We start from the raw sequence: 22,783 nt of genomic DNA, 5'->3' as shown, positions 1-22,783 counted from the left end.
ATCCTTAGGGCAATTTGAGTGGTATCAATCACGAAAGTGGGTTCAGGTATTGAGGGGGAACGGTTAGTTGGACTCAATTAATCCTAAGATCTAAAATTAAGGTGATCAATCTCAATTTTAGCATTAAGTTCACAAGCAATGAAAGAACAATCAAAACACCTTTTTAATAGTCATATTAGCAGTACATAATTTCAACCATGGTGAGAAACCTAAATCTAACAATTGATTTACTCAAACATATTCATGAGAGACAAAGTCATGATGGTGTGAAATAAACTCAAATGAAACATAGAACACAAATAGATAGAGTAATGGAAATAAAGGAGTTCAAGATCTTCTTTGTTTTGCAGTCTCAGATCTATCTCTCCAATCCTAAGCTCTCCTAATGGTAGCCAAAATGCTCCTTTTCCAAACTAGGTCTTTTTGCAAGTGTCTGCCTAAAAATGATACAAAACCCTAGTATATAGCCTAACAGGCGGCTAGGGACTTAAGTTGTAAATAATAGATCTTCTGGGAAATGAAATCTTTTAATTTGCGATTTCATTCGTGTGACTGGGCATCGATCGATGCACACGTATGTTTGTCGATCGATGGTAAGTGATTATGATCGATCGATGTTGCTCTTCAAGCGTCGATCGATTTTCCTTGCGTAAAAGCATTCCAAAATGTCCCAACAGTATTATTTCCTTCCATCAGGTGAATAAACCTGTATTTGCTTTGAAAAGACTCTAAAACATGATTAATACATCATAAAACCTTTATAGACCATGTATAAAAACGGGTGAAAATCATGGTATATCACTAGTCCTGCCCTAGCCCTTATTGTCTTTGTGTTTCCGTTGATTGTTTCATATGATCTTTTTTTACTTTGTCAAGGTTGTCGAATTGATTTCAAATTTAATTTACGAGAATCATTTCGCAAATGTTGTCAAATTTATTTTACGAAATTTGTATCATAAAATACTACCTCGTTTCACTCTACGAATGAAGTTCCGTAAAATATTGCCGAGTTTAAGTTTACGAAAGATGTTTCGTAAGATGTTTGCCGGGTCTAACGAAAGTTGTTTCGTATAATGTATTCAAGTTTATTTTGACGAAAGTTGTTTCATGAAATGTTGTCGAGCATAATTTTACAAAGGTTATTCCGCAAAATGTTATCGAGTTAATTTGGCAAAAACTGTCTCGTCAAATGTTGTCGAGTTTAATTTAAAAAAATTTGTTTCGTAAAATGCCGCCGAGTTTGATTTAGTGAAATCTGCCTCGTAAAATGTTGTCGAGTTTGGCTGTACGACAGCCGTTTTCGGAGAAACTCATGTTTTGCGGTTTGTTCCGCAAATTTAGGTTCATGGGTTTTAGTATAAGAAACTCTGGCGGTGATGAGCTTAATTATCGAGACTAAACTTAGGGCCCGACTGGTTCAAACGCAGCGGTTTCGTTAGTTTGCGGATGCATGTGTTTGCGGTTTCTAGCGGTTTTAAGAGATTTGTACGACTAGTTCTACATTTATAATTTGATGCCTTTGCGGGATACTTATGACTTGTTAACTTCCAAATGCAGCAGAGGTTAAATAATAAATTAACAATATTTACATTTTATAAAATATCAAAAAACATAATACTATAATAAATATAAAAATTTTATTTAGAAAGTTATAGTTTTAAATTTTTAAAAATTATAGAAAATATATATTTTTTAAAAATTTTATAATATTAATTAAAATATAATCGATATATTTTAGTATTTTTATAATTCCAATTTAATTTTTTAATGCATATTTTTATTTTTGTATTTATATATTGTTTTTTTCAAAAGAAAAAAAATTATCCTCCCACAACTGCCCGCAACCACAAACGCTAGCTGAAACCAGCTTTTGAATTTATGAGGTTTAGATCGGTTTGAAGCGGTTTAGAGCGTTTTGAGTAATTGTTGCAAAACGCCAACAACCGCTACCAACCGCAAAAGCTGTGTTTGCGGGTGGTAGCGGAGAAACAAGTCATACCCTTAATCAGAAATTTTTTCGCTTCCGCATGATTGATCCGAGGGAGTTTTGAGTAGTGTTTCCAAAGTAAGCTTAGGTGTTCATTATCGAGAATTCTGTGAATATGTTACTATAAAACCGATGCTTGAATTTTTAGGAAATCTTAGGTCTCAGAAAACGTTTTAGCAGTGAGGGATATGATCTCTCGTTTTGCTTAGTTCAGTCTTCATGAACCGTTTCAGGTTTCCAATGATTCAATAGAAATCAACTTCGTTTATCTGCAGGTTATTCAGAAGAAGTATGGCAGTGGGGGATTAGGAATCCGATTTGCCGTGCTTTTATTTCCGTGAGTAATGTAGAGTTTCTCCGCAGTTTTAGTGAGATCAAGTTTATTTTTTGAAAGGTTTTCGGAAAACATTTTTGATCAAACCCTTACTTGTTGAGACTTCTCCATCTCGGTAATGAAACAAATTATACAGAGAAATCGCGATCTCAGTTTCGTACTCTTCCATTGGAGAAAAGTCGCGACTAGGTTTTTGGTTTTCTCGAGTTCTACGGCATTTGTGTAAGCGTTGGCCATAGGAGCAGTCGCTGCTGGAGTTTTTTACCAGTGTGTTTGCGAGCTGCGAGTTTGTTTTTCATATTTCCAGACTTGTTTTTGATCAAGCATTTTGCGGCCGTAAGAGTAAGAGTAATCCCCCCCCCCCCTCCCCTCCTTCTAGCGCCAAACTGTGGGAACCAAAATTCACACCGTAGATTTTTGTTAACGAATGAAAGCAAAGAAACCCGTACTTTCCATGAGATCCGGATTCTCTGCGAGATCCTACGACAAGTGACCAAATGAATGCGGAAAAATATGGAAAGATAACAAAACAAATTTAAAAAAAAATGGATGTTTATTTCGAATTTGCGTATGAGCGTTCCAGAGACAAAAGCATACATGAAGATTGTCTAGAAACGGGATTACAAAGGAAAATGTATAACACAAACAGTAAAAGGAGACTAAGTTTGCTAGCATTGCCACCTATGCGGAGAAAAACCTATGTGGACGCAACTCGCTTAGCAATAAAAAGACGACAAAGATTTAAAACATTTCGGACTGCCTACGTACCCCCTTAGAGGATCAAGCCGAACGTAGTTCAATTAAGAGAGTGGAACAAAAGATCGAGCTCCTGGGCGAGTTCATCTAGTAATCGAGTGCCAGTCATAGAAACCGAACTTGTCAAAAATAAAGCCTAAAGTTTTAAGTGCAGAGAGTTCTATGAGTCAAATATTGTCTTGCGCCTATCGCCTTGGCATCCCTTATATACTCCTCCTAGGTCAGTTTTGGCTTTCATTTTCCGCTTTTGGGTCGAATTTCTCTTCTCGCGGAAATATTCCATTTTTCTCAATCTTCATGATTATCCTTTGAAACTTGACATTTATCTTCGAAAGTTGACATTTATCTTTTCCTGTGAGTAAAAGAAAAACCGTCGTAGTAGTCTTGGGCTCATTGTCGTCTAAAATCACAAGTGGGCTTTTTAGCTGCGTTTTTAGACCTCTTTGGGCTGTTTTACGCCTTTAAGCGTTTTTACGATTTCTTAGAGAAATTGCCTTCGGTACGACGCTGGTTTTATGAAAGAGTCTAAATCAATCGTATAGTCAAGGCAGCGGGTATTTTAAGTTAACAGTTGCCTTTTATACGATCGATTCAAACATATACGAGAAATCAAGTCTTTGCGGTTTTTATCATAAAGTTTCAACGGTAACTCCAATTGAGACGAAACAAGAGACTGTGCGGTCACGGTTTGAAGGAGGGAGCTACGAGGATGAGACGAGAATGCATGATATTGATATGATACAGTCGTAGTTGGCGAGTTGGCAAGGATCAACCCAACTCACCATATGGGGAGCTGGTTGAGAAGGACCGAGCTCGCCATATGGCGAGCTGATCAGGATAGACCGAGGTGGCGAGCTCGGTGGGGACAGGCTGAGCTCGCCAAATGGCAAGCTGGTCAGGACAGGCCGAGCTCCCTATATGGCAAGCTGGTCGGGACAGGCCGAGCTCCCCATATGGCGAGCTGGTCGCGACAAGCCGAGTTCGCCATATAGCATGGATTTTACCCATTTTTAGCCATGTATATAGGTATTTTTAAGTACCTTATAGTTGTTTTGGAGTTTTTTTTAGTATGATTTCATGTTTTGGAGTGATTTGGAGGAAAGTGGTGATTTTGGTGCATTTTGGAGAGAAAATGAAAAGGCCCGAAGTTGACCATCGACCACGACTATCGATCGATGGGGAAGGCAACAATCGATCGACACACACCTTGTGGTGTCGATTGACGGCGAAGCGCGCAGAAGCCAGATTGGGTTCCAGCCGACTTAAATCTCAACTCCTACAAGAATTACCAGATTACCACTGACGAGTTTTAACCTAATATTTATGTGCCCTGCCATTGTTCTAGGCATCGCACGCTTTCATTCTTTTCTACTTTTTATACCACAAAATACTTGAGTCTTAGGTTTGGAGAGAAGATCCAAGAACTCCTTCAGACCTTTATGATTGGAACTCCAATTTCTTTACTCTATTCTATTTATGCAATTTACTTATTCTATTGTTATGAATTGTTTAGCCTTGTCTAAGTAGTTCACCTTGTTAGATTTAGGGTTCAGACATTCATGAGGGATTAGCCAAAAATATAGAATTGTTAAGTGTCAGGATATTAATCAACTAAACTATTCCTAATGCATGTGTTCTATAATAGCTAACTAGGACTTCGCCAATAGACATTAGGGCGGATTCAGAAGTTTGGTTATTTGTCTGAAATAGTTTAGGTTGTGCTAGGATTGCTAGAAAGAAGTGGAAGCTGATTTAGTTAACCTAGTGAACATGTTTAAACCTGTTCGTAACGCTCCCTAGAAGGAACGTCGATCGACAACTCGTTAGTTGTATCGATCGACGGGCTTAAAGGTGTATCGATCGACACCCCGTTGTTGGAATCGATCGACACTTTCTCAGGACCAACAAGCGACATTTGAGGTCCTAGATCCAGCGATAGATAGCCTAAATATACAGAAGTTGATCGACTATTCTTATCGACGGAAGAGTAGTCTCGGTGTATGAGGTGGAGTATCGATCGATGTCGGGTGGGTATGGGCGGTCGACGGAATAGTAGTCTCGGTCGATGGGGGAAGGCGAGTGTCGGTCGACGAACATGTGCTTTTGTCGATAAATGTGGTACGTTTTTTCCTTTGCGGATGGTACGTTCTAGTAGTGCAGGATCTGAAAAGAGAAGTGTATGTTCCTTGTTGCTTTTGTTATTACTGGGGATGCACCTGAAAAATTTACCAGTTTTTTTTGCAAGTAACAAAAACCTAGACTAAACGTAACTAAGTTTGATCTAATGGAGATCGAAACTCCCGGCAACGGCGCCAGATGATATCTCTCAAATTACCGTAAAGAGTGATTTACTCTCTCAAATAAGAGGTCCAATTGTAGTACTTAGGGATCGAATTCACAGGTAGCTAAGACACACAATAGATCTTATCCATATATGCTCAGCATTTTCTACAGAGGCATCGCGCTATCATATCAGATGGCTCTGAACGCAGCCAGTGACGGGAACTTTCAGATTAGGAGTCCAAAAGAGGCAGATAGGCTTATTGAGGACCTCACAGCATGTAGTAATAGAACGGATTTCAAAAGAAGGGAAACAGCTGCTGCTCTCTGGGGAGAAGAGATGGATGCAGTGGAAGTTAAGATGGATAGTGTCTACAAACTCCTCACAAACCAGAACAGCCTTGGAAGGAATGGAGGGACATAAGATACCATAGGCTACAAGAAGGATTTTAGACATGTAGATTTCATTAAATCATTCAAAACCTCATCTTATCAGAAACCACCTCCGGACACTGAGGAGAGCAGAATTGAAGTGATACTTGATCAGGTCCTTGAAAGCCAACAGAGGTTGATGGTGAACTTCATTGGAAAAATAGATGATGTGTCTATAAACCTGAGCTCAAAGATCAAAACTCTGAATGCAAGATTGAAGAAGGTAGAAGTTGAGGTAATCTTGACATCGAACACTGTTAGGAAGCATGAAACATTCATTCAGAGTAAAGGGGATGACTCACTGATGCACCACGTGAATGCCATCATGGATAATGATTTCTTGGAAGTGGTTAAGGAAGAGAAGCTTCAGGAGGGCGATTTCTAAGTCAAAAGCTCCATGAGATTCGGCGGTTCACATTGGTGTCGATCAACGCCAAGCTTTGAGCATCGACCAACGGAGACAAACGGACATCGATCGACATCAGTTTCTCCACATTGATCGACAAAGGAAGTTGCATCATGCGCGACCGTCAGAATCCTAACTCACGAGGAGTTCGCAGCTAAACACTCTCATCAACCTAATCTCTTATGTATCAAGAGGTCTGACATTGATCCACACCAGGATCCAGCCACCGATCGATAGCCAGACTCAAACGACGACCGAAACATCTCATCAAGCATCGATCGACGACAACCTCTGACCTACTGAGTGCAATTGCCAAAGATAGATGTAGCACACTTGAATGCACTCAGAAACCCATCTCAACCTTCAGAACATATGGCAGACAATTTCGAACAGCTTTCAAATGATGCACCAGAGCCAATGCAAGTTGATCAGACTTCTGAGAGGAGAACCTTGAGGAATAGAAAGGAAAAGGTTCCTAAGCATCTCAAGCGAGGAATCAATTAGAAGGAGATGGATAGCTTCACTAAAAGAGTTCTCAGGATACCCTTGGAGAAGCCATTCCAGGAGGCTTACTTTACCCACAGGTTGTGGATGTTCTTCAGGGAAGCCAAGGAAACTGAGTAGGAAAAACATAGGATCTTCGATTAGACAGAGAGAAGATGAAGCATATGATTACACTGAAGAAGAAGAATGTTTCTTGGAAATTTGCAGTGCCATGTTTGGTCAAGGGCATTGAGTTTCCATGTGCGCGGTGTGACGCAGGTTCATCAGTCAAGATACTACCCAAGGTAATGGCAGACCATCTGGGTCTGAAGATAGAGCCTTTGCAGAATTCATTCACTTTCGTGGATCATTCTACGAGGAACTCAGGAGATATCATCAGAGATCTTGAGGTGCAGATTGGTAATGCACTAGTTTTGGTTGACTTCCATGTCCTGGAAAACAAGCAAAACAAGAATCATTCTCTACTCCTTGGATGAGCTTTCATGGCCACTGTAAGAGCAGTCTGCAACATGCAGACGAATCAGATGTGCTTTACACTGATTTATCCAGATGTCTACAATGATCTAGTCAGAGTTGTGAGCCCACAGACGTCCAACACTGGAGTTAACACATGATTCATTGCAGCATGGCACTGCAACTATGAGGATGAATACGAAACCGAGTATTAAGGATCGATCGACAGCGAGATTCCGCCATCGATCGACTTAGCCTTTCATCCGCCAATCAACGACAAGTCCATATAATCGATCGACAACAGTCCTGTGATCTCACTCAAATTACTCTAAGGAGTGAATTACTTTCTCAAATAAGAGGTTCAATTGTAGTACTTAGGGATCGAATCCACAAGGAGCTACAGAACCTAATAAATCTAATCAGAGTGATTAAGCTAGGTTGATTATGTTTAAATATAAATAAGCAGGTTGTGAGCAAGGCAGTTGCTCGATTGATTTGATTGGGTTTTTGGTACTTAGATTAAATAGCTAGACTTAGGGTTTCTATTCAGGTAATCGGGATTATAATCTTATAGATGCTTAATAGTTGTATGCATGATATTATAGAGCTCAAGGTCTTAATAACAAACTGATCGGTGTTTGCTTTCTAGGTTTCTCTATTGACCAGATGAAGTGTGGATCGATGATTCTAGAGGAATATCGGTTGATACACTTGTTTTACCGTCAACCGATTATTCTATAGGAATATCGATCGACGAGCGTTAGTCAAGCTTTACACACGGATTGAATAATGTTCACTAGGATTCTTAGATCAGCTTTCGCCTTACTCTACAATCCTATCTCAATTAGGACAGATTCAGGTGGCAAGTGATAACTTGAGTCTACAACTCCTACGTCAAGTTCTAGATAGTTAAACTAGAAACATGCATTAATGACAATCCTAATGATGAATATCAAAACTAGCAATCTATAGTTGGGGCTAATCCCTCACAACATATTTAAACCCTAAACCTAAGAATAGAACTACTCAGACTTAGCTAAGCAATTCATAACATCAATTAGGTATAAAAACTACATAGATAGATAGAAAAATAGATAATAATAGAGTTTCACTCACAAATCTCTTTCGATCTTCTCTCCAACTCTACTAAAATCCCAGAAAACCTTTGCTGTAAAAATATGAAAACAAAAAAGCACACTTTGCCTCTAACATGTTGTTAAGCTATAAATATTAGGTTAAAACTCGTCAGGGTAATCTTGTAAATTGGTGAAGTCTTGGGCTCTAAGTCGGCTTGGACCAAACGGACTTCTGCACGGTTCGCTGCCGATCAATATCACAGGGTGTGCATCAATCAATTATTTATTCTAAATGTCGACCGCTAGTCTTGCTCGATGGTCAGCTCGGATCCTTTCTCCTTTTATCTCCAAAATGCTCTAAAATCATCACTTTCTTCCGAAACAATCCTGAACCTATAAATATACTAAAAAGACTCTAGAATATAGTAATTAGTTTATTAAAACATTTATAAACCATGGCTAAAAGTGGGTAAAATCCAAGGTCTATCATCCTGCGAATGCGACTTTCACTTTACCAGCACACTACTATCCGCGCTTTGAGGTTTCTACACAGCCTCAGACAGCGATTGATTACCACTACGGTGATACGATCAGCAGACAAGGCAATTATTCTATTGGCAGTTGGGCAGATGACAGCCTTTATGAGAGCTTCGCAGTAGACACTGAACTACCGGAGACAAGAGCTGATGAGTATGACGCGGACTACCAAAGAGAGAAGAACATTGAGTATCATGGTCTTGCCATGGATGATAGAGGACTTCTCCAAACATGGTCTGCAGATGTGATGTCAACATCGATTGACAGCAACATCAAGCTATCGATTGACGATCATCGAAAACCAAATATTGAGGTACAAGTTAAAGATAATACTGATTAGGATCTAATTCTGGATGAATTGGGTATTTTTTCAGAGATTCAGCAGGACGAGCACGAGGAATGGATGGGAGTATCCTCAACGTCTCAAAGGAAGATTTCACAGAACTTTTTGCCATGCATAAATCCAACCTCTTTAGCCAATCGCATAATGAAACTGCTATTCAACCATCGATCGATAGGACACCCTTGTCGTCGATCGACGGTTTACTCGCGAATGGACAAAGAGTTTATGATCAGAATGGCTAGAGAAGGTTTCAATGGGAACCAAAGGATGAGTATGGTGTTTACAGATATGATCATGGATATGCACGAGCTGTAGGCGGTAGCGCCATACTTGTGTCGAAAGAGGATATCCGACCTATTCTGGAAAGAGCTACACTGCACGAGCGCTCTTATATCTGTCTTCCAGAACATGCAGAAGGGTACACTATGTCAGTGCCAGATAAAGACAGCTACAACAAAGTAGAGATCAATGAATTAGTAGAATGGATCTACAAAGTTATCAGAACTTCAGATGATTATCATTCGAAGAGGCTTGATGATGTCTACTACCCGTTCGAGAACAATATCAGTTGGTTGACCACACGGAGGGATGAGATGAAGCAAAACCTAGCTATGCTTCAGAAACAACATGGAGTCGGCACAAGAATATCAACATTGATCGACGATAGCATCCAAACATCGATCAATGCCCGATTCACATCATTCAAAGATAGGCTACAATCATTCACCTATCGTCTTGATGGTGTTTGATACCCACTCCGTGATAGTGTGGATGAATTTATTTCACGCCTGGACGCTTTGCAACAGGAAATGGATACAATTCAGAGACAAATCGATTCTCAAGCAGAATTGTCACCATCGATCGACATAAGGACTCGACCATCGATCGACGGCGACTATGCAGCGCGACGAAGCAAGTTGGTTACCGAAAAGTCACTACAAGATAAGCTTAATGAGATCACTTTCTCTCAAGACTTGCTGAAAGAAGATGTCTACTAGTAGCTGAAGGACATCTCAAAAACAACATATGCCAGACTTGGAATGCAACAGCGCAACATTGGGAATCTTCACGATAGGATGCATGCAAGTGAGATTGCAAGTGAGGTTGCAAGTGAGGTTGCTAGAGAAAAATTGAAGAATCAGTGGACCAGAGGAGATAAGGCCATAAGAAGCTTCATTGGCAATTGGTTCCAGATGAGCCAAGATGAAGTGGACACTTGCATACAAACAAGTGGTCACTTTGATCGTTACTAGCTCAAACAACCTCCAAAGTCAAGCTAAATGACTATAACAAAGTGTTGAGTGGGAGGCAATCCACTATTAGGTAATTCCTTTTAGTTTTATTATTTACATATTATTTATTTTGGTTTTTACTTTATTGCAGGTCTAAGAAAAATATAGAAAAACCAAAAAGAGAACCAAGGAGAGATTACTTGTCATCGACTGATGAGACAAGGTCGACATCGATCGACAGTACATCACCAACACCGATCGATAGACACAATCTCATGTCGATCGACAGCGACATCAGCGATCAGGTATATCGTTATCCTTGTTACATTCAGTACTTATGATTTATATTCTCACCAAACTCTGAATAGATATACACTGGGGACAGTGTAATTTAAGTCTGGGGGAGGTTTACTAATATTATTTATTTATGAGTTTTTAAATTTTTTCATAAAGTTTTATTGAGTCAAGAAAGAGACAATGGACTTCTACAATTTTCCTTACTCATCTAACCACTCTTTAGCACCTTTCTTAGATTTATTGACTGCATAATGTACTATAGATGCTAAATTGGATCAGCATGCCGGTTAGTTACACTTGCTGAGAATGTTTGCAAGAACCAAAGCTGACCTCCAACCTAATTGAGCTTAACTTGCTTGTCTTGGGGCCTTGTATATATTGGATCGGAATCCTCCTGCAAGTCTGGAAGGTATTAGATTTAGTGTCACTGATTTTCCTTCCACCTCTCTTTGGCATCCATATGTATTTATAAAAGATTGAGATGATTACCTAAGATGCAGAGGGGTAGGTACATTACTTATGACCCCAATATTCTAATTCAAAGGAATGATAACATAATGTTTGGAAGCGAAGTGTAGATACATTATCGATGACCCCACTATCCGCCTACAACTTTGTCAAAAAAAAATTCAGATTCAGAGAAGCGAGATGAGAGAAAGGAAATAAGAAAAGGTTACCTACAAATCCAGATACTTGCTTGAGTTGATTCCATGTGTTCACTGATCGATACTCCCAAGGTAAAGCCTACACTTTTTTATTTACATGCACTAAATGAAGTGAGTAAAGGGGTTAGTCAGACATGATTAGTTAAGTTGCAGGATGAATGAAATTGGTTGCTAAGCAAGGATATTTCATAGAAAGTGCTCCTAAGTTAAGATTGATTTGATGTGGTTGGAATACTGTTGAGGTGATGATAGTAAGTTCTTAAATTATGTGAGTCTCTATTGTTTCAAAAACACCTTTCAGAGAGACTGCTCATTGTTTTTGCTTGAGGACAAACAAAAGAGTAAGTCTGAGGGTGTTGATGTACCATGGATTTTACCCATTTTTAGCCATGGTATATATGTGTTTTTAGATACCTTATAGTTGTTTTGGAGTCTTTTTAGTATGATTTCAGGTTTTGGAGGAAAGTGGTGATTTTGGTGCATTTTGGCGAGAAACTGACAAAGGCTCGAAGTTGACCATCGATCGATACACACCCTGTAGTGTTGATCGATCGACACACACCCTGTAGTGTCGATCGGCGGCGAAGCGCGCAGAAGCCAGATTAGGTTCCAGTCGACTTAAAGACCAAGTCCCAAAGGAATTACAAGATTACCGTGACGAGTTTTAACCTAATATTCATGTGCTCGGCCATTGTTCTAGGCAACATACACTTTCATTCTTTTCTACTTTTCATACAGCAAAATACGTAGAGTCTTAGTTTGGAGAGAAGATCCAAGAACTCCTTCAGAGCTTTGTGATTGGAACTCCAATTTCTTTACTCTATTATATTTACGCAATTTACTTATTCTATTGTTATGAATTGCTTAGACATGTCTGAGTAGTTCACCTTGTTAGATTTAGGGTTCAGATATTTATGAGGGATTAGCCCAAAATATAGAATTGCTAAGTGTCAAGATATTAATCAACTCAATTGTTCTTAATGCCTCTGTTCTAGAATAGCTAACTAGGAATTTGCCTATAGACATTAGGGGGCATTCGGAAGTTTGGTTCTTTGTCTGAAATAGTTTAGGTTGTGCTAGGATTTCTAGAAACAAGTGGAAGCTGATTTAGTTATCCTAGTGAACACGTTCAAACCCGTTCGTAACGCTCCCTGGAAGGAACGTCGATCGACAACTCGTTAGTTGTATCGATCGACATGCTGAAAGGTTTATCAATCGACACCCCGTTGTTGGAATTGATCGACACTTTCTCAGAACCAACAAGCAGCACCTGATTTTCTAGATCCTGCGATAGATAGTCTAAATATACGAAAGTTGATCGACTATTCTTATTTGTTTGAGTTCTAGAATATCCATTTTATGCTTAGTATTATATATCTCTTTAATTCTGATTGTCTGAATAGAAACCCTAAGGGTCTAACTGGTGACCATTATATGAACATTAGGAGTACGTAGGGGAAACAAGAAGAGGAATAAAATTATAGACAAAAAAGAAGATATTCCTTATCAATTTTGGGGAGGAACAAATTTGTTCTACATTCCTCTAGAATAAAAAAAATGAGAAGGAATGAAAAAAAAAACAACTATTCCTTGTAAATGGTAAAATAAAAAAGGAATAATAAGGAATGCATTATTCCATTTCATTCCTTGGTTACCAGTTAGACCTTAAGTCTAATGCTTTTCATATCTGTCTTAAAACCCAATCAACCAATCCATCAAACAATTGTTTACTCCTGCTAATTTACATTTAAAACCATTCCTCCTAGCTTAACTACATAACTAGATAGATCTATTGTGTGTCTTATCTTCCTGTGAATTCGATCTCTAAGAACTACAATTCAACCTATTATTTGAGAGAGTAAATCTCTCTTTAGGATAATTTGAGTGATATCAGCTGGTCGGGATAAGCCAAGCTCGCCATATGGCGAGCTGGTCGGGACAGTCCGAGCTCGCCATATGGCGAGCTGGTCGGGACAGTCTGAGCTCACCATATGGCGAGCTGGTCGGGACAGTTCGAGCTCGCCATATGGCGAGCTGGTCGGGACAGTCCGAGCTCCCCATAAGGCGAGCTGGTCGGGACAGGCCGAGCTCGCCATATGGCGAGCTGGTCGGGACAGTCCGAGCTTTGGCCTTCTTCGGGTGGTTCGGACGGTTGGGAAGCGTTGGTAAGCCCTTTTCCCGTTTAGTTGTTTGTTTCCCAAGAGTTTTTTTGTCGAAGAGATTGGATCTTCCAATTCGAGAACTTGTCGTATAACTTCTTCTAAAATTATACGAGACTTTTTGTTCCGAGAAATATTTTCCAGAGACTTTCAGACACTGATTCCGTCGTGACTGATTTTGACCCCTAATGTGGAAGACTTTGAATGATAATTTATTTAGGGGCATAGACAAGGATCTCATAGAACTAGTAAGACATGCGGATAGCGAATATCAAAATTGTTTAATATAAATGAAACAATACCTTCATCTCCACAAGAACATTTTAATGAGGAACTACAAGCGTTAACAGTACCCCAATGAAGGATTCTCCTCACCCCCCCCCCCCACCTCCCCCACCCCCCATTGGAGGTGCTCTAAGCTAATGTAACATCTTTATGGTGGATGGCTATTGAATCTCTACAACTCATTAAGTGGATGCAGATGGATTTGGATGAATAGCTTGAGTAGATTCAACTTATGGCAATGTGAAACTTAAGATGTTGAGAGGCTGCTTTGCATACATAATTAAAAGCACTGTAATAGGCTATGGAAAGCATAATCGAACATTCGACATGTTAGAACTTTAGAACATACTGCAAGGATCTGATCGTAATGATAAATGAGCCTCATGCATGGTTATGTTTAGCAACATAATTGGATGCGATAAAAACTCTTCAGCTATGCTTCTCGACTTTCAAGATTTCTTATATCACGTGAGCGCAAAATGAAATTTATGATTTGTTAGCAAAAATTACAAGGTCTTTGGTAGAAATCTTTGTTTTATTCATCGTTATATTTCGATCTGGGTGATCTCCTTAATTTGAGTAATGGAACATTTTTTTATGGTCAAAAAGAAAAAAAAATTCCTCATATCATTATTGATTTGTACCGGAACATATTTTTTATTGGGTTACAACTGGAACAGAATATTTAGGAGTCCGGAACAATATAAACTGAACCATTACTGAAAAAGATAACGTCGTCATGGAAGCTTATGCATATTTAAAATGTTTTGGCAACCATTTAGGACATTTCTAAACAGACACTAAATTTGGTGTTGAAATTATATCAAATTTAGTATTTTAATATTATATTTTTTTTATTATCTCCAACCATAACACTAAATATTACACCAAATATAAGATTATATATTATTTGATGTTTTCAATTTTAATAAATTTTATACTTCTATTATTTATAATTGATATATAATTATTTTATCATATTTAGATGTTATGTTGGTTAATTTTTTAAAATTTTATGTTGATAATTTTGATTTAGCAATATTATACTTTTATGTATTTATTTTATATAAAATATTATGTTAAAAATTACAAACTATTAACTATGAAATGTACATAACAAAATAATGTGTTTATTTTATGTTTTGAGTGTTTATTTCCAATTTAATATGCATTTTAACCTTATCCAGCTTATATTATTAATTTCTAAATTTTATAAAATATTAATATAATTTTATATTATTAAAAATAAAATAGAAAAGTTTTATGATATTTCAGTTTTTATAATATAAAGTAAATGATGATAATAATTTAATGATTCTTTACTTAAAAAAATTAACTATGTAAAAATAATTTTAAAATATAAATAATACAATATATTTATGTCTATTTACAAATTTGAACTAATTAATAATAATAATTGAGCTATACTATTAAATGAAACATAATAAAAATATGCATATTAAATAGTTGGTGTGATGAATAGTATTATTTAGTGGAATGATGTAATTTATAAAGTTTTATTATTATACATAAAAGTACATCAAATTTGGTATTTGAGTGTTTTATTGGAGTTGACCTTAACGACAGCTAGAAAGGCTCAAGGCCCCATGATTTCAGAATATTGCATTGTATTTTATTATTTAGTTTGTTTTTCTTCCCACGATATATTTCAATGAGTGGAAAATAGTTTGTTTGAATTGGTTCAAAAGCGTGTTACAAAAAAAAAAAGAGAAGAATTGGTTCGAAGCAACTACGAAGGACACGAACATGTCTTTTGAAGAAAAGAATATAATGTAGATAATGTGTGCCGCGTTGAATTGCTCGCCCACTTGGCTACTCTCGCTCATCATTATATTGCGTGGCATATTTGACCATGTATATATTTTTATTTTGATTATTTGACTCTGTATCGAAAATAGAAATCATAAGAATACATATATGTAATGCAAAGTCATGGTATTATCATTTATACTCACTTTGGTTGTTGCAAACTTCCTAAGTACATAGTTTGGAGAAAGTTATATATATTTAGCATTTCATCAAAAACTTGTAGTCCATTATTCTCCACCGGAAAACGTTATGGGTTTCGATACGGAATCCCCGGACCGAATTACACAAGGTATGTGCATTCATGATTCATGTCACAGGACACAACGTTGATGTTCTAAGTCATTTAAACTAGCAATATAAATTTTCGTTCTTTTGCTTGGTTAAGAAGGAGAAGAAGCTAATGTCGGAGTTGAGAATCAACCAAAAGCAGCACCAAATTTAACAGCTCTTGATCAGCCACAAACTATCAAGACACGAAACTGGTGGATTTGGATCTTTGTCTCTTCGGGTTTGGTCGTAACAGGACGGGTTTTCTCCACCCTTCTTCTAAACTTCTACTTTGTTCAAACAGGACGAGATGTTTGTGACGACCCAAAACAATTTAAAGGCACATGGCTTCAGTCTATGGTCCAAAACGCTGCGTTTCCATTTACAGCCTTTTTTGCCTTTTTATGGCGCTCTTTATCTTCTAACCATAGAGAAACTATCACTTCTTCTGCTTCTTCTTTTGGCAAACTCTTTCTTCTTTACATCTCTCTCGGGGTCCTCTTTGCTGCTTATAGCCAACTTTATGCAATTGGAAGAACACACTGTATCTTCTTCTTTTGGATCTTTACAACACAATTGATCTTCACTTCCATGTTTACAGCAATCATCAACAAACACAAGTTCAACCGTTGGATCATATTATCAGTTATACTTTCTGGAGTTGCCACAGGCATCACATCTTCAGAAGATGCCTATAATCCCTGCGAAGGCGAGGGCTACAAAATGAGTTACGGTGCGTGGTGTGGCTTCTTTGGCACGGTAGCCTTCTCTTTATCTCTATGCATCATGCAATTAGGGTTCGAAAAGGTCATACCGAAGACAGAGAGTAAAGTTTCCTCGGTGATGTTGATGCAAACATATGCTTCTATGATTGCAACGTTGATATGTTTGGTTGGACTATTTGTCAGCGGTGAATTCAGAGACATCAAAGAAGATTTCGAGACATTTAAGAAAGGGAAACCACTTTACGTTTTGACTCTAACTGGATTATCACTTGCCTGGCAAGTAATGTCTATAGGGCTTGTGGGTCTTGTGTGTTTGGTTTCTACTCTTTTCTCTAATGTTGTCAGCTTCTGTGCAACCCCATTAGCAAACATTCTCGTTGTGGTGGCGTTTCGGTTTATGGATGATGACATTGAATGGTTTAAGGGAGGAGCTTTGTTAGCTGGGATACTTGGTTTTGCATCTTACGCCTATTCCTTGTACAAGACTGTTAAGAAAAGGGCAAGCCAAAGTGAAACACTGAGAGTATGATCTATGTATGTTGTATATGTATTGTGTTCTGCTCTTTAGTTGTCTAAATTGGATTTTTTTTTATTTGTCAGTGTTTAGCTATATTGGATTGAAAATGTTGATCTTATACTATTTGGAAATGTTAGTATGAGTAAAATAAAATTAGTTTAAATTCACAAATCTTTTCATGCCAAACGTTTCTACCAATAATCCCGGCAAGAACAAGTAACAACTCTAAAATGATGAAACCTCTTGTTATCTCTTACAATGAGATCTATTTTTAACATTTAATTAGATCGGGTAATTTTTCAAAACCTTTTGAATCAAGTAGTACAATGATTCAAAAGGTTCTAACAATACAAAAATATTTTCGCACTTAGGCGCACATCGTGCTAAGAAAGATAAGAAAATTTTAGGGTAGCAAACATTCTCTAGTATTTCTATCTTCAATGCTGGATAATATCTTCATGAAGTTGTGGCAACCTCCACATATCCTAAAATTCTTCATCACTCTAAACGTCGTCCCAGGAGGACTCGTGTTTATAAGCCCAAAAGCAATAGCTAACCGTTTGCTGTGATTCATCAATGCTTTCTCTTTAGCTTCTTCATCGATGTCATGAAGAACATATCTCTTCTCACCATCCCCATAGTGTATGAGACAAATGTATGCATGAGCGAGAGCCCTTCCACACGGGACTCTCGGATCACTATGGCCGACTTTCGTCTCTGTTCGACCGAAAATATCCCCTTTTAGTTGGGAATTATCAAAAAAATCAGCAAATGTTACGAAATTCATATTAACTGCATTGAGTATAAATTCAAGGCATAACAATGGGTGGCAAAGTAGCTTTGCTACCTATTCCATTAGGAACGGCTGATTTTTATATCCGAAGCAAGTTTTCAAGAAACATAGTCTTCGTCTCTGGAGCATAGCCTGCGTTTCTCACTTCTTTTCCTAATGATTCCAGCTTTGCTATGGCCTTGCTTCTATCCATAATAGATAGTCTTCTTGCTATTACTCTGCTACCATTGTGAGTAGAATACTTAACTTGGGTCTCAATTTCCTCATTCTTGTAGTAAACCCTCTTGAGATCAGAGCTTATCTTTTTCTGGGGTTCAACTTCACCATCTCCTGTAATTGCCTTTGCTCCACAGGTGATGATTCTGTGAAAGGATAAGGCTTCTCTCTTAAAGGTGATTGCTTTGGAGAAGGAGCAGAAACTCATGGAGAAAGCATACTCCAGAGACATCGTTTGTGGTCAATCCAAAAAAGGGATAAGTTTTCTTTGGAGGGAAGTTTACGATGTGGAGAGAGAAATAGAAAGACTGACCAATCTCCCACATATATAACTACAGGAAGCCGACAACATCACAAACAGCCAAACAAAACCTATGTTTTCACTATTAACACCGTGTCCACATAAAGTTCCCTTCACAACCAGAAAATGAAATAAAAACTTTCTAATCAAGAACCATGGACCATGGTACCCTTGTAAATGTTTGCTTTTCGATTTAACATTGTAAAACTTCAGAGAACTCCTTGAGTAACAACTATCGAGCTATATCTATCAACTACAAATTGTCGAAGCTTATCATAGCATATGTCCTCTCTTACCTGTTTTCCATCCTCAATGAAATCCTTAATGCTTCCAACATGAAGGTTTCCTATTCAACATCGTACTATAGGGTTGAAAGATGTTAAATCTGTTTTGACATTAAGAGCTAGACCATAGGTTGTCATCAATATCGACGCACAAATAACCTATAGCCGCTACTTTTTGGTCGCCTATATATATAATTTTTACCACACAAATCACTGCAACTATCAGATCATACATAACTAAGAAGGGAAAATTGCCAAATGTGACTCACAACTTGATTTATAATGCAAAAGTAAACCCAAACTTGAATCAAATGCAAAATTAACCTAAAAGGCTATTGAAATTACAACCAGCCCCTTGTGAACAAACAAAAAAACCGAATTTTTTTTACGTTTCTAACCCCCCGTAAGTCGTCTGGACTAGTTCTACTTAGAAATAATTTAAAAATTTTGTAAAAAATATTTTGATAAGTGAAAAATTGAAATCATGTAATTAACATATGTTTTAAGAGATATAAATTAAGATATAACAAAAGTTAATTGTTTTCAAGATAGACGAGTGAAAGTAGTGAGTCATGATATTCTTTGGGTTAGGTTTTGCCAACATATGTTGTAGTATTGTATGTGTTTTTAGGGTTAGATTTTGGAATGCATAAATGGTTTTTTGAAAACTTTAAAATTTACCTAAGTGTGTTTATTTCTGTGTATAGTAAACAATATTTAAGTATAATTACGGCTTTATAACGTGGTTAGTTAGTTAATTTAGTCAATTTAGTTTGGGACCAAAATTCAAGAGAGAGCCCATTAATTTCCTGATATAGAAGTCACAAACCACTTGACTATCTAAATTTCATAAAAGAAGACATTATTAAAAACCCAATTCACTTACGGGATAAGAAGCCGGTTGAGAGCCCACAACCAACAGAGACAAAACCATAAGACTCGCTTAACCACCGCTCTAAGGAACGCACCGATTCAGTCCGAGAACCAAAAAAGGTGTTTCGCTCGCTTCACGCGCCTACACAAAGAAGGAAAGGCGGATAGATCTGAGCCATCAGTGTAGGATATGGGGAGTCACTGGTGCATCATCACATCTTCAGATCTAAACCACACACACTTACATCGAACAGCAGCTCAAACGGCGCAACGTTGCTTCATCTCACAACAAGGAGACCGAGGACCATACAACTTAACAAAACACTAGGAAAGGCTCAACGACGTGGCTCGAGAACCAACGGACACTGGCCGCGCAAAAAAAATAGGTGAAGTCTTCTTCTTCTTCTTAGAATTGATGTAAGTTGTGAGATGAAGTAAAATGAGAATTGTAAAAAAAAAAGTAGTCTTACATTTTTCAAAAATGCAGTAGTCCAAATGCCCAATACCTATGAATTTGATATCAATAATGAACATCAAATTGCAAGACAAATCAAGTCGTTATCGCAGCCTTCAGCAAAATAAATAAAAGTCGCATCAGAGCGATTAATAGACAACCAGGGCTGTGATAACAAAATCCTAATCTCTAAAAAAATTATAATATCTCATATAAGAAAACATACAAGAAAAAAACAGAAAAAAACAGCGCAATGTCATTGTTGAATAACTTATTCCTTACTCTCGTGGAAAAGTTGAAATGTTCTCGTTTTCCAAAGGAAACAACTGCACTGGAAATCAACTATGCAGTATGTTTGAACTGATGCAACTAAGTGGAAGCAGGTGGATGTAATACAAACGACCCAGGGATACAATATTGCACATAATGGGTGAATATATAGTAGGAGGTCACCACCTGACATGATCACCAGATGGTTAGATTAAAAGCAACAAAAATGGATCTTAATTTTCTTAATACATAAGAAAGTGAAGCAACGATCGACACCCAACCAGCAGCATCGATCGACACCACTTTGATTACAGAGTAACTCAAAGCAATGACACTTGAAGCCGCTCACCCTCCTAGAGCACCTGCATTTCAATTTGATGATCTTACACAAGATGAGTACGGAGTCTACAGAGACCAGTGTGGAGACGTGAAAACTCACGATTGAAGGATTCTCAATGTATCCAAGTAAGACATACCATATCATTGAGTGTGCTGAAGAAATTGGGAGTGTCTATTTGAATCTACCACGGTACAGTGTACGTCAGAATAGGAGAAGACCAGATCCACAACATCTAGTAACGATAGACATGCTTGAAGACATGATAGCTTGAGTGTACACATCCCATGATAGAATGATGGAAGACACCAATGAGAGATTGGATGGTATATATTATCCTATTGACAAAAGGATTGCATGGATATATTAGTGTCTGGATAATCTTAAGGATAGAATGGACGAAGTCAAATATGCTGTAGAGAAGCTGAAGAGACAGAGGACGAAAGGATATAAGGCCATAAGAAGCTTTGTAGATACCTGCTTCGAGATGTCTGAGGAAGATGTGAAGACTTGTTTTCCGACAAAGTCTTCTGCTCCTTTTGATTTCTAGTCTCAACACTCACAAACGTCAAGCTATAGAATATAAACAAGCGCTGGATAGGAGCCAACCCATTACTAAGTATTTAAATTAATTAAGTTTTTATTTTTAGTTTTACTTATTTTCTGATTTATTTTATTTCAGATCCAAGGAAAAAAACTCTATAACGAGCATCATCCGATAACCTTTTCATGCATCGGCCGATACTATTCGAACATGAGCGTCGCTCGACATCATCCTATTGTGATACTCATCGCAGAAACAGGTTATCCGATTCCTTTGCACAGTTTTTTATTATGATTTATTTTCTTCTCCGATATTGGGCTGAATAACTTTGGACACAATGGTGTTTAAGTCTAGGGAGGTGTTTACTAATATTTAGTTTTGTTATTGAATTTTTTTTCTTTTATTGAGTCTTAAAGTTTTATTGAATCAAGAAGGGGATGATGATAATTTTTTGATTTCTATTATATCTAACCATCTCTAGCACCATCTTAGATTTACTGATTGTAGAGTGTACTAGATGGAAACACCGCAATAGATCACCTACCAATAACACTCACACCTGCTAAGAATGTCTGGAGAACCCAAAGCTGTCTTCCAACCTTAATTAACTATATCAGCTTGTTTTGGGGATTATTATGCACTGGATCAGATTCCTCTTATAAGTCTGGAAGGTAAAGGTCTATGTGCTAGTTCCCCTCTTTCTCCCCTTCAATTTTAAAAGAATTTGAACATGATTTGGTGGCTACAACGATGAAACCTTGATTCATAAAAATTATAGAAAAATAAAAATGTCAAAAATAAGTGAACATGAAGTGTTGGCTACAACCATTTGATTTTGATTCATGGAAGTCTATCCAAATATCTCAGTTAGTTAAAAAATAAAATAATACCCTGCAAAAGAGGGAGACACTGACTGAGAGAAGTGAGAAGAGAGAGAGAGAGAAGGAACTGGAATAAACTGCATGTTGGTCCATGTGGGAACCAAAATTTGCACTGTCGATTTCCGTTTAAATAGGGAAACTAGGAAAACCTTAATTTCCCAGAGGACTCGGATATCTGCTAATTACCACACGTCAAGCAATCAGAACACGAGAATAACAACGATAAAGAATAAGAAATCGAAAAAGAGAACAAAGAAGATCTTATTCCGAATTTGCGTATGAGCGTTTACAACAAAGTATAAGCCTAGGCTCGAGAGCTGTCGGCGAGATTCCTAGTTCTAGTAACCCTAAGACGGCTAAACCTAATTGAGTCGCAGCTCGAAATAACAAAAACGAAAAATTGCCTAAATTACTCTAAGTGCTAAGTTTGCTCTGAAAAAAGTTCTCCTCCATGCTTCTCGCCTAGGACCCCTTTATATACTAGCTCCAAGGTCGGTTTACGCTTTTACTCTTCTGCCCTTAAGCCTTCATAGCATAAAAATGGAGATATTCCATTTTTCCCGATCTTCACAATTATCTTCAAAACTTCCGTATTTATCCGCGGAAACTTGACATTTATCATTCCTTGTGGGCCAAGCGTAAACCGTGCTGCGGTTTACGGGCTTTTAGTTGAGTAATCGTAGGATGGGCCTCGAGTCGTGTTTTAGGTCCTTTTGGGCCGTCTTCCGACTCGACACGTTTACTA

At 37.7% G+C, this 22,783-nt stretch overlaps 2 protein-coding genes across 3 annotated transcripts; one reads left to right on the top strand and one right to left on the bottom strand.

Annotated features, from left to right (window-relative positions):
• Nucleotides 1-584: 584 nt before the first annotated feature.
• On the top strand, nucleotides 585-21,558 carry LOC103868704 (putative purine permease 20). 2 transcript variants are annotated; one of them, XR_004458344.1, is made up of 3 exons: nucleotides 585-15,865; nucleotides 15,962-19,938; nucleotides 21,296-21,558. XR_004458344.1 is itself a non-coding variant. In XM_009146779.2 (2 exons), the coding sequence occupies exons 1-2, from the start codon at nucleotides 15,826-15,828 to the stop codon at nucleotides 17,095-17,097; spliced, it is 1,176 nt and encodes a 391-aa protein (XP_009145027.1). In that variant the 5' UTR covers nucleotides 585-15,825; the 3' UTR covers nucleotides 17,098-19,987. The 2 variants fall into 2 exon arrangements, 1 of the variants encoding a protein (XP_009145027.1); XM_009146779.2 differs by lacking the exon at nucleotides 21,296-21,558 and having other exon boundaries at nucleotides 15,962-19,987.
• LOC103868703 (pentatricopeptide repeat-containing protein DWY1, chloroplastic-like) lies at nucleotides 17,257-18,381 on the bottom strand. The gene is made up of 3 exons (XM_033292081.1): nucleotides 17,986-18,381; nucleotides 17,503-17,705; nucleotides 17,257-17,350 (listed from the first exon to the last, which is right to left on the bottom strand). The coding sequence occupies exons 1-3, from the start codon at nucleotides 18,324-18,326 to the stop codon at nucleotides 17,277-17,279; spliced, it is 618 nt and encodes a 205-aa protein (XP_033147972.1). The 5' UTR covers nucleotides 18,327-18,381; the 3' UTR covers nucleotides 17,257-17,276.
• Nucleotides 21,559-22,783: the final 1,225 nt, after the last annotated feature.

The sequence above is a fragment of the Brassica rapa genome, chromosome A05 (assembly GCF_000309985.2).
Source record: "Brassica rapa cultivar Chiifu-401-42 chromosome A05, CAAS_Brap_v3.01, whole genome shotgun sequence".
Lineage (NCBI taxonomy): Eukaryota > Viridiplantae > Streptophyta > Magnoliopsida > Brassicales > Brassicaceae > Brassica > Brassica rapa.
The sequence above is the reverse complement of the archived record's forward strand: the minus strand, read 5'-3'. Positions and strand labels throughout refer to the sequence as shown.

Excerpts from the sequence above, each read along its gene's own strand:
- LOC103868704 (XM_009146779.2), top strand. The coding sequence starts at position 15,826 with ATGGGTTTCGATACGGAATCCCCGGACCGAATTACACAAG. Across the intron at positions 15,866-15,961 it reads CCCGGACCGAATTACACAAG|AAGGAGAAGAAGCTAATGTC; the intron begins GTATGTGCATTC and ends TGCTTGGTTAAG.
- LOC103868703 (XM_033292081.1), bottom strand. The coding sequence starts at position 18,326 with ATGTCTCTGGAGTATGCTTTCTCCATGAGTTTCTGCTCCTTCTCCAAA. Across the intron at positions 17,706-17,985 it reads GCTCCAGAGACGAAGACTAT|ATATGTTCTTCATGACATCG; the intron begins GTTTCTTGAAAA and ends TGGTGAGAAGAG. Across the intron at positions 17,351-17,502 it reads AGATAGAAATACTAGAGAAT|ATCTCATTGTAAGAGATAAC; the intron begins GTTTGCTACCCT and ends TGTTAAAAATAG.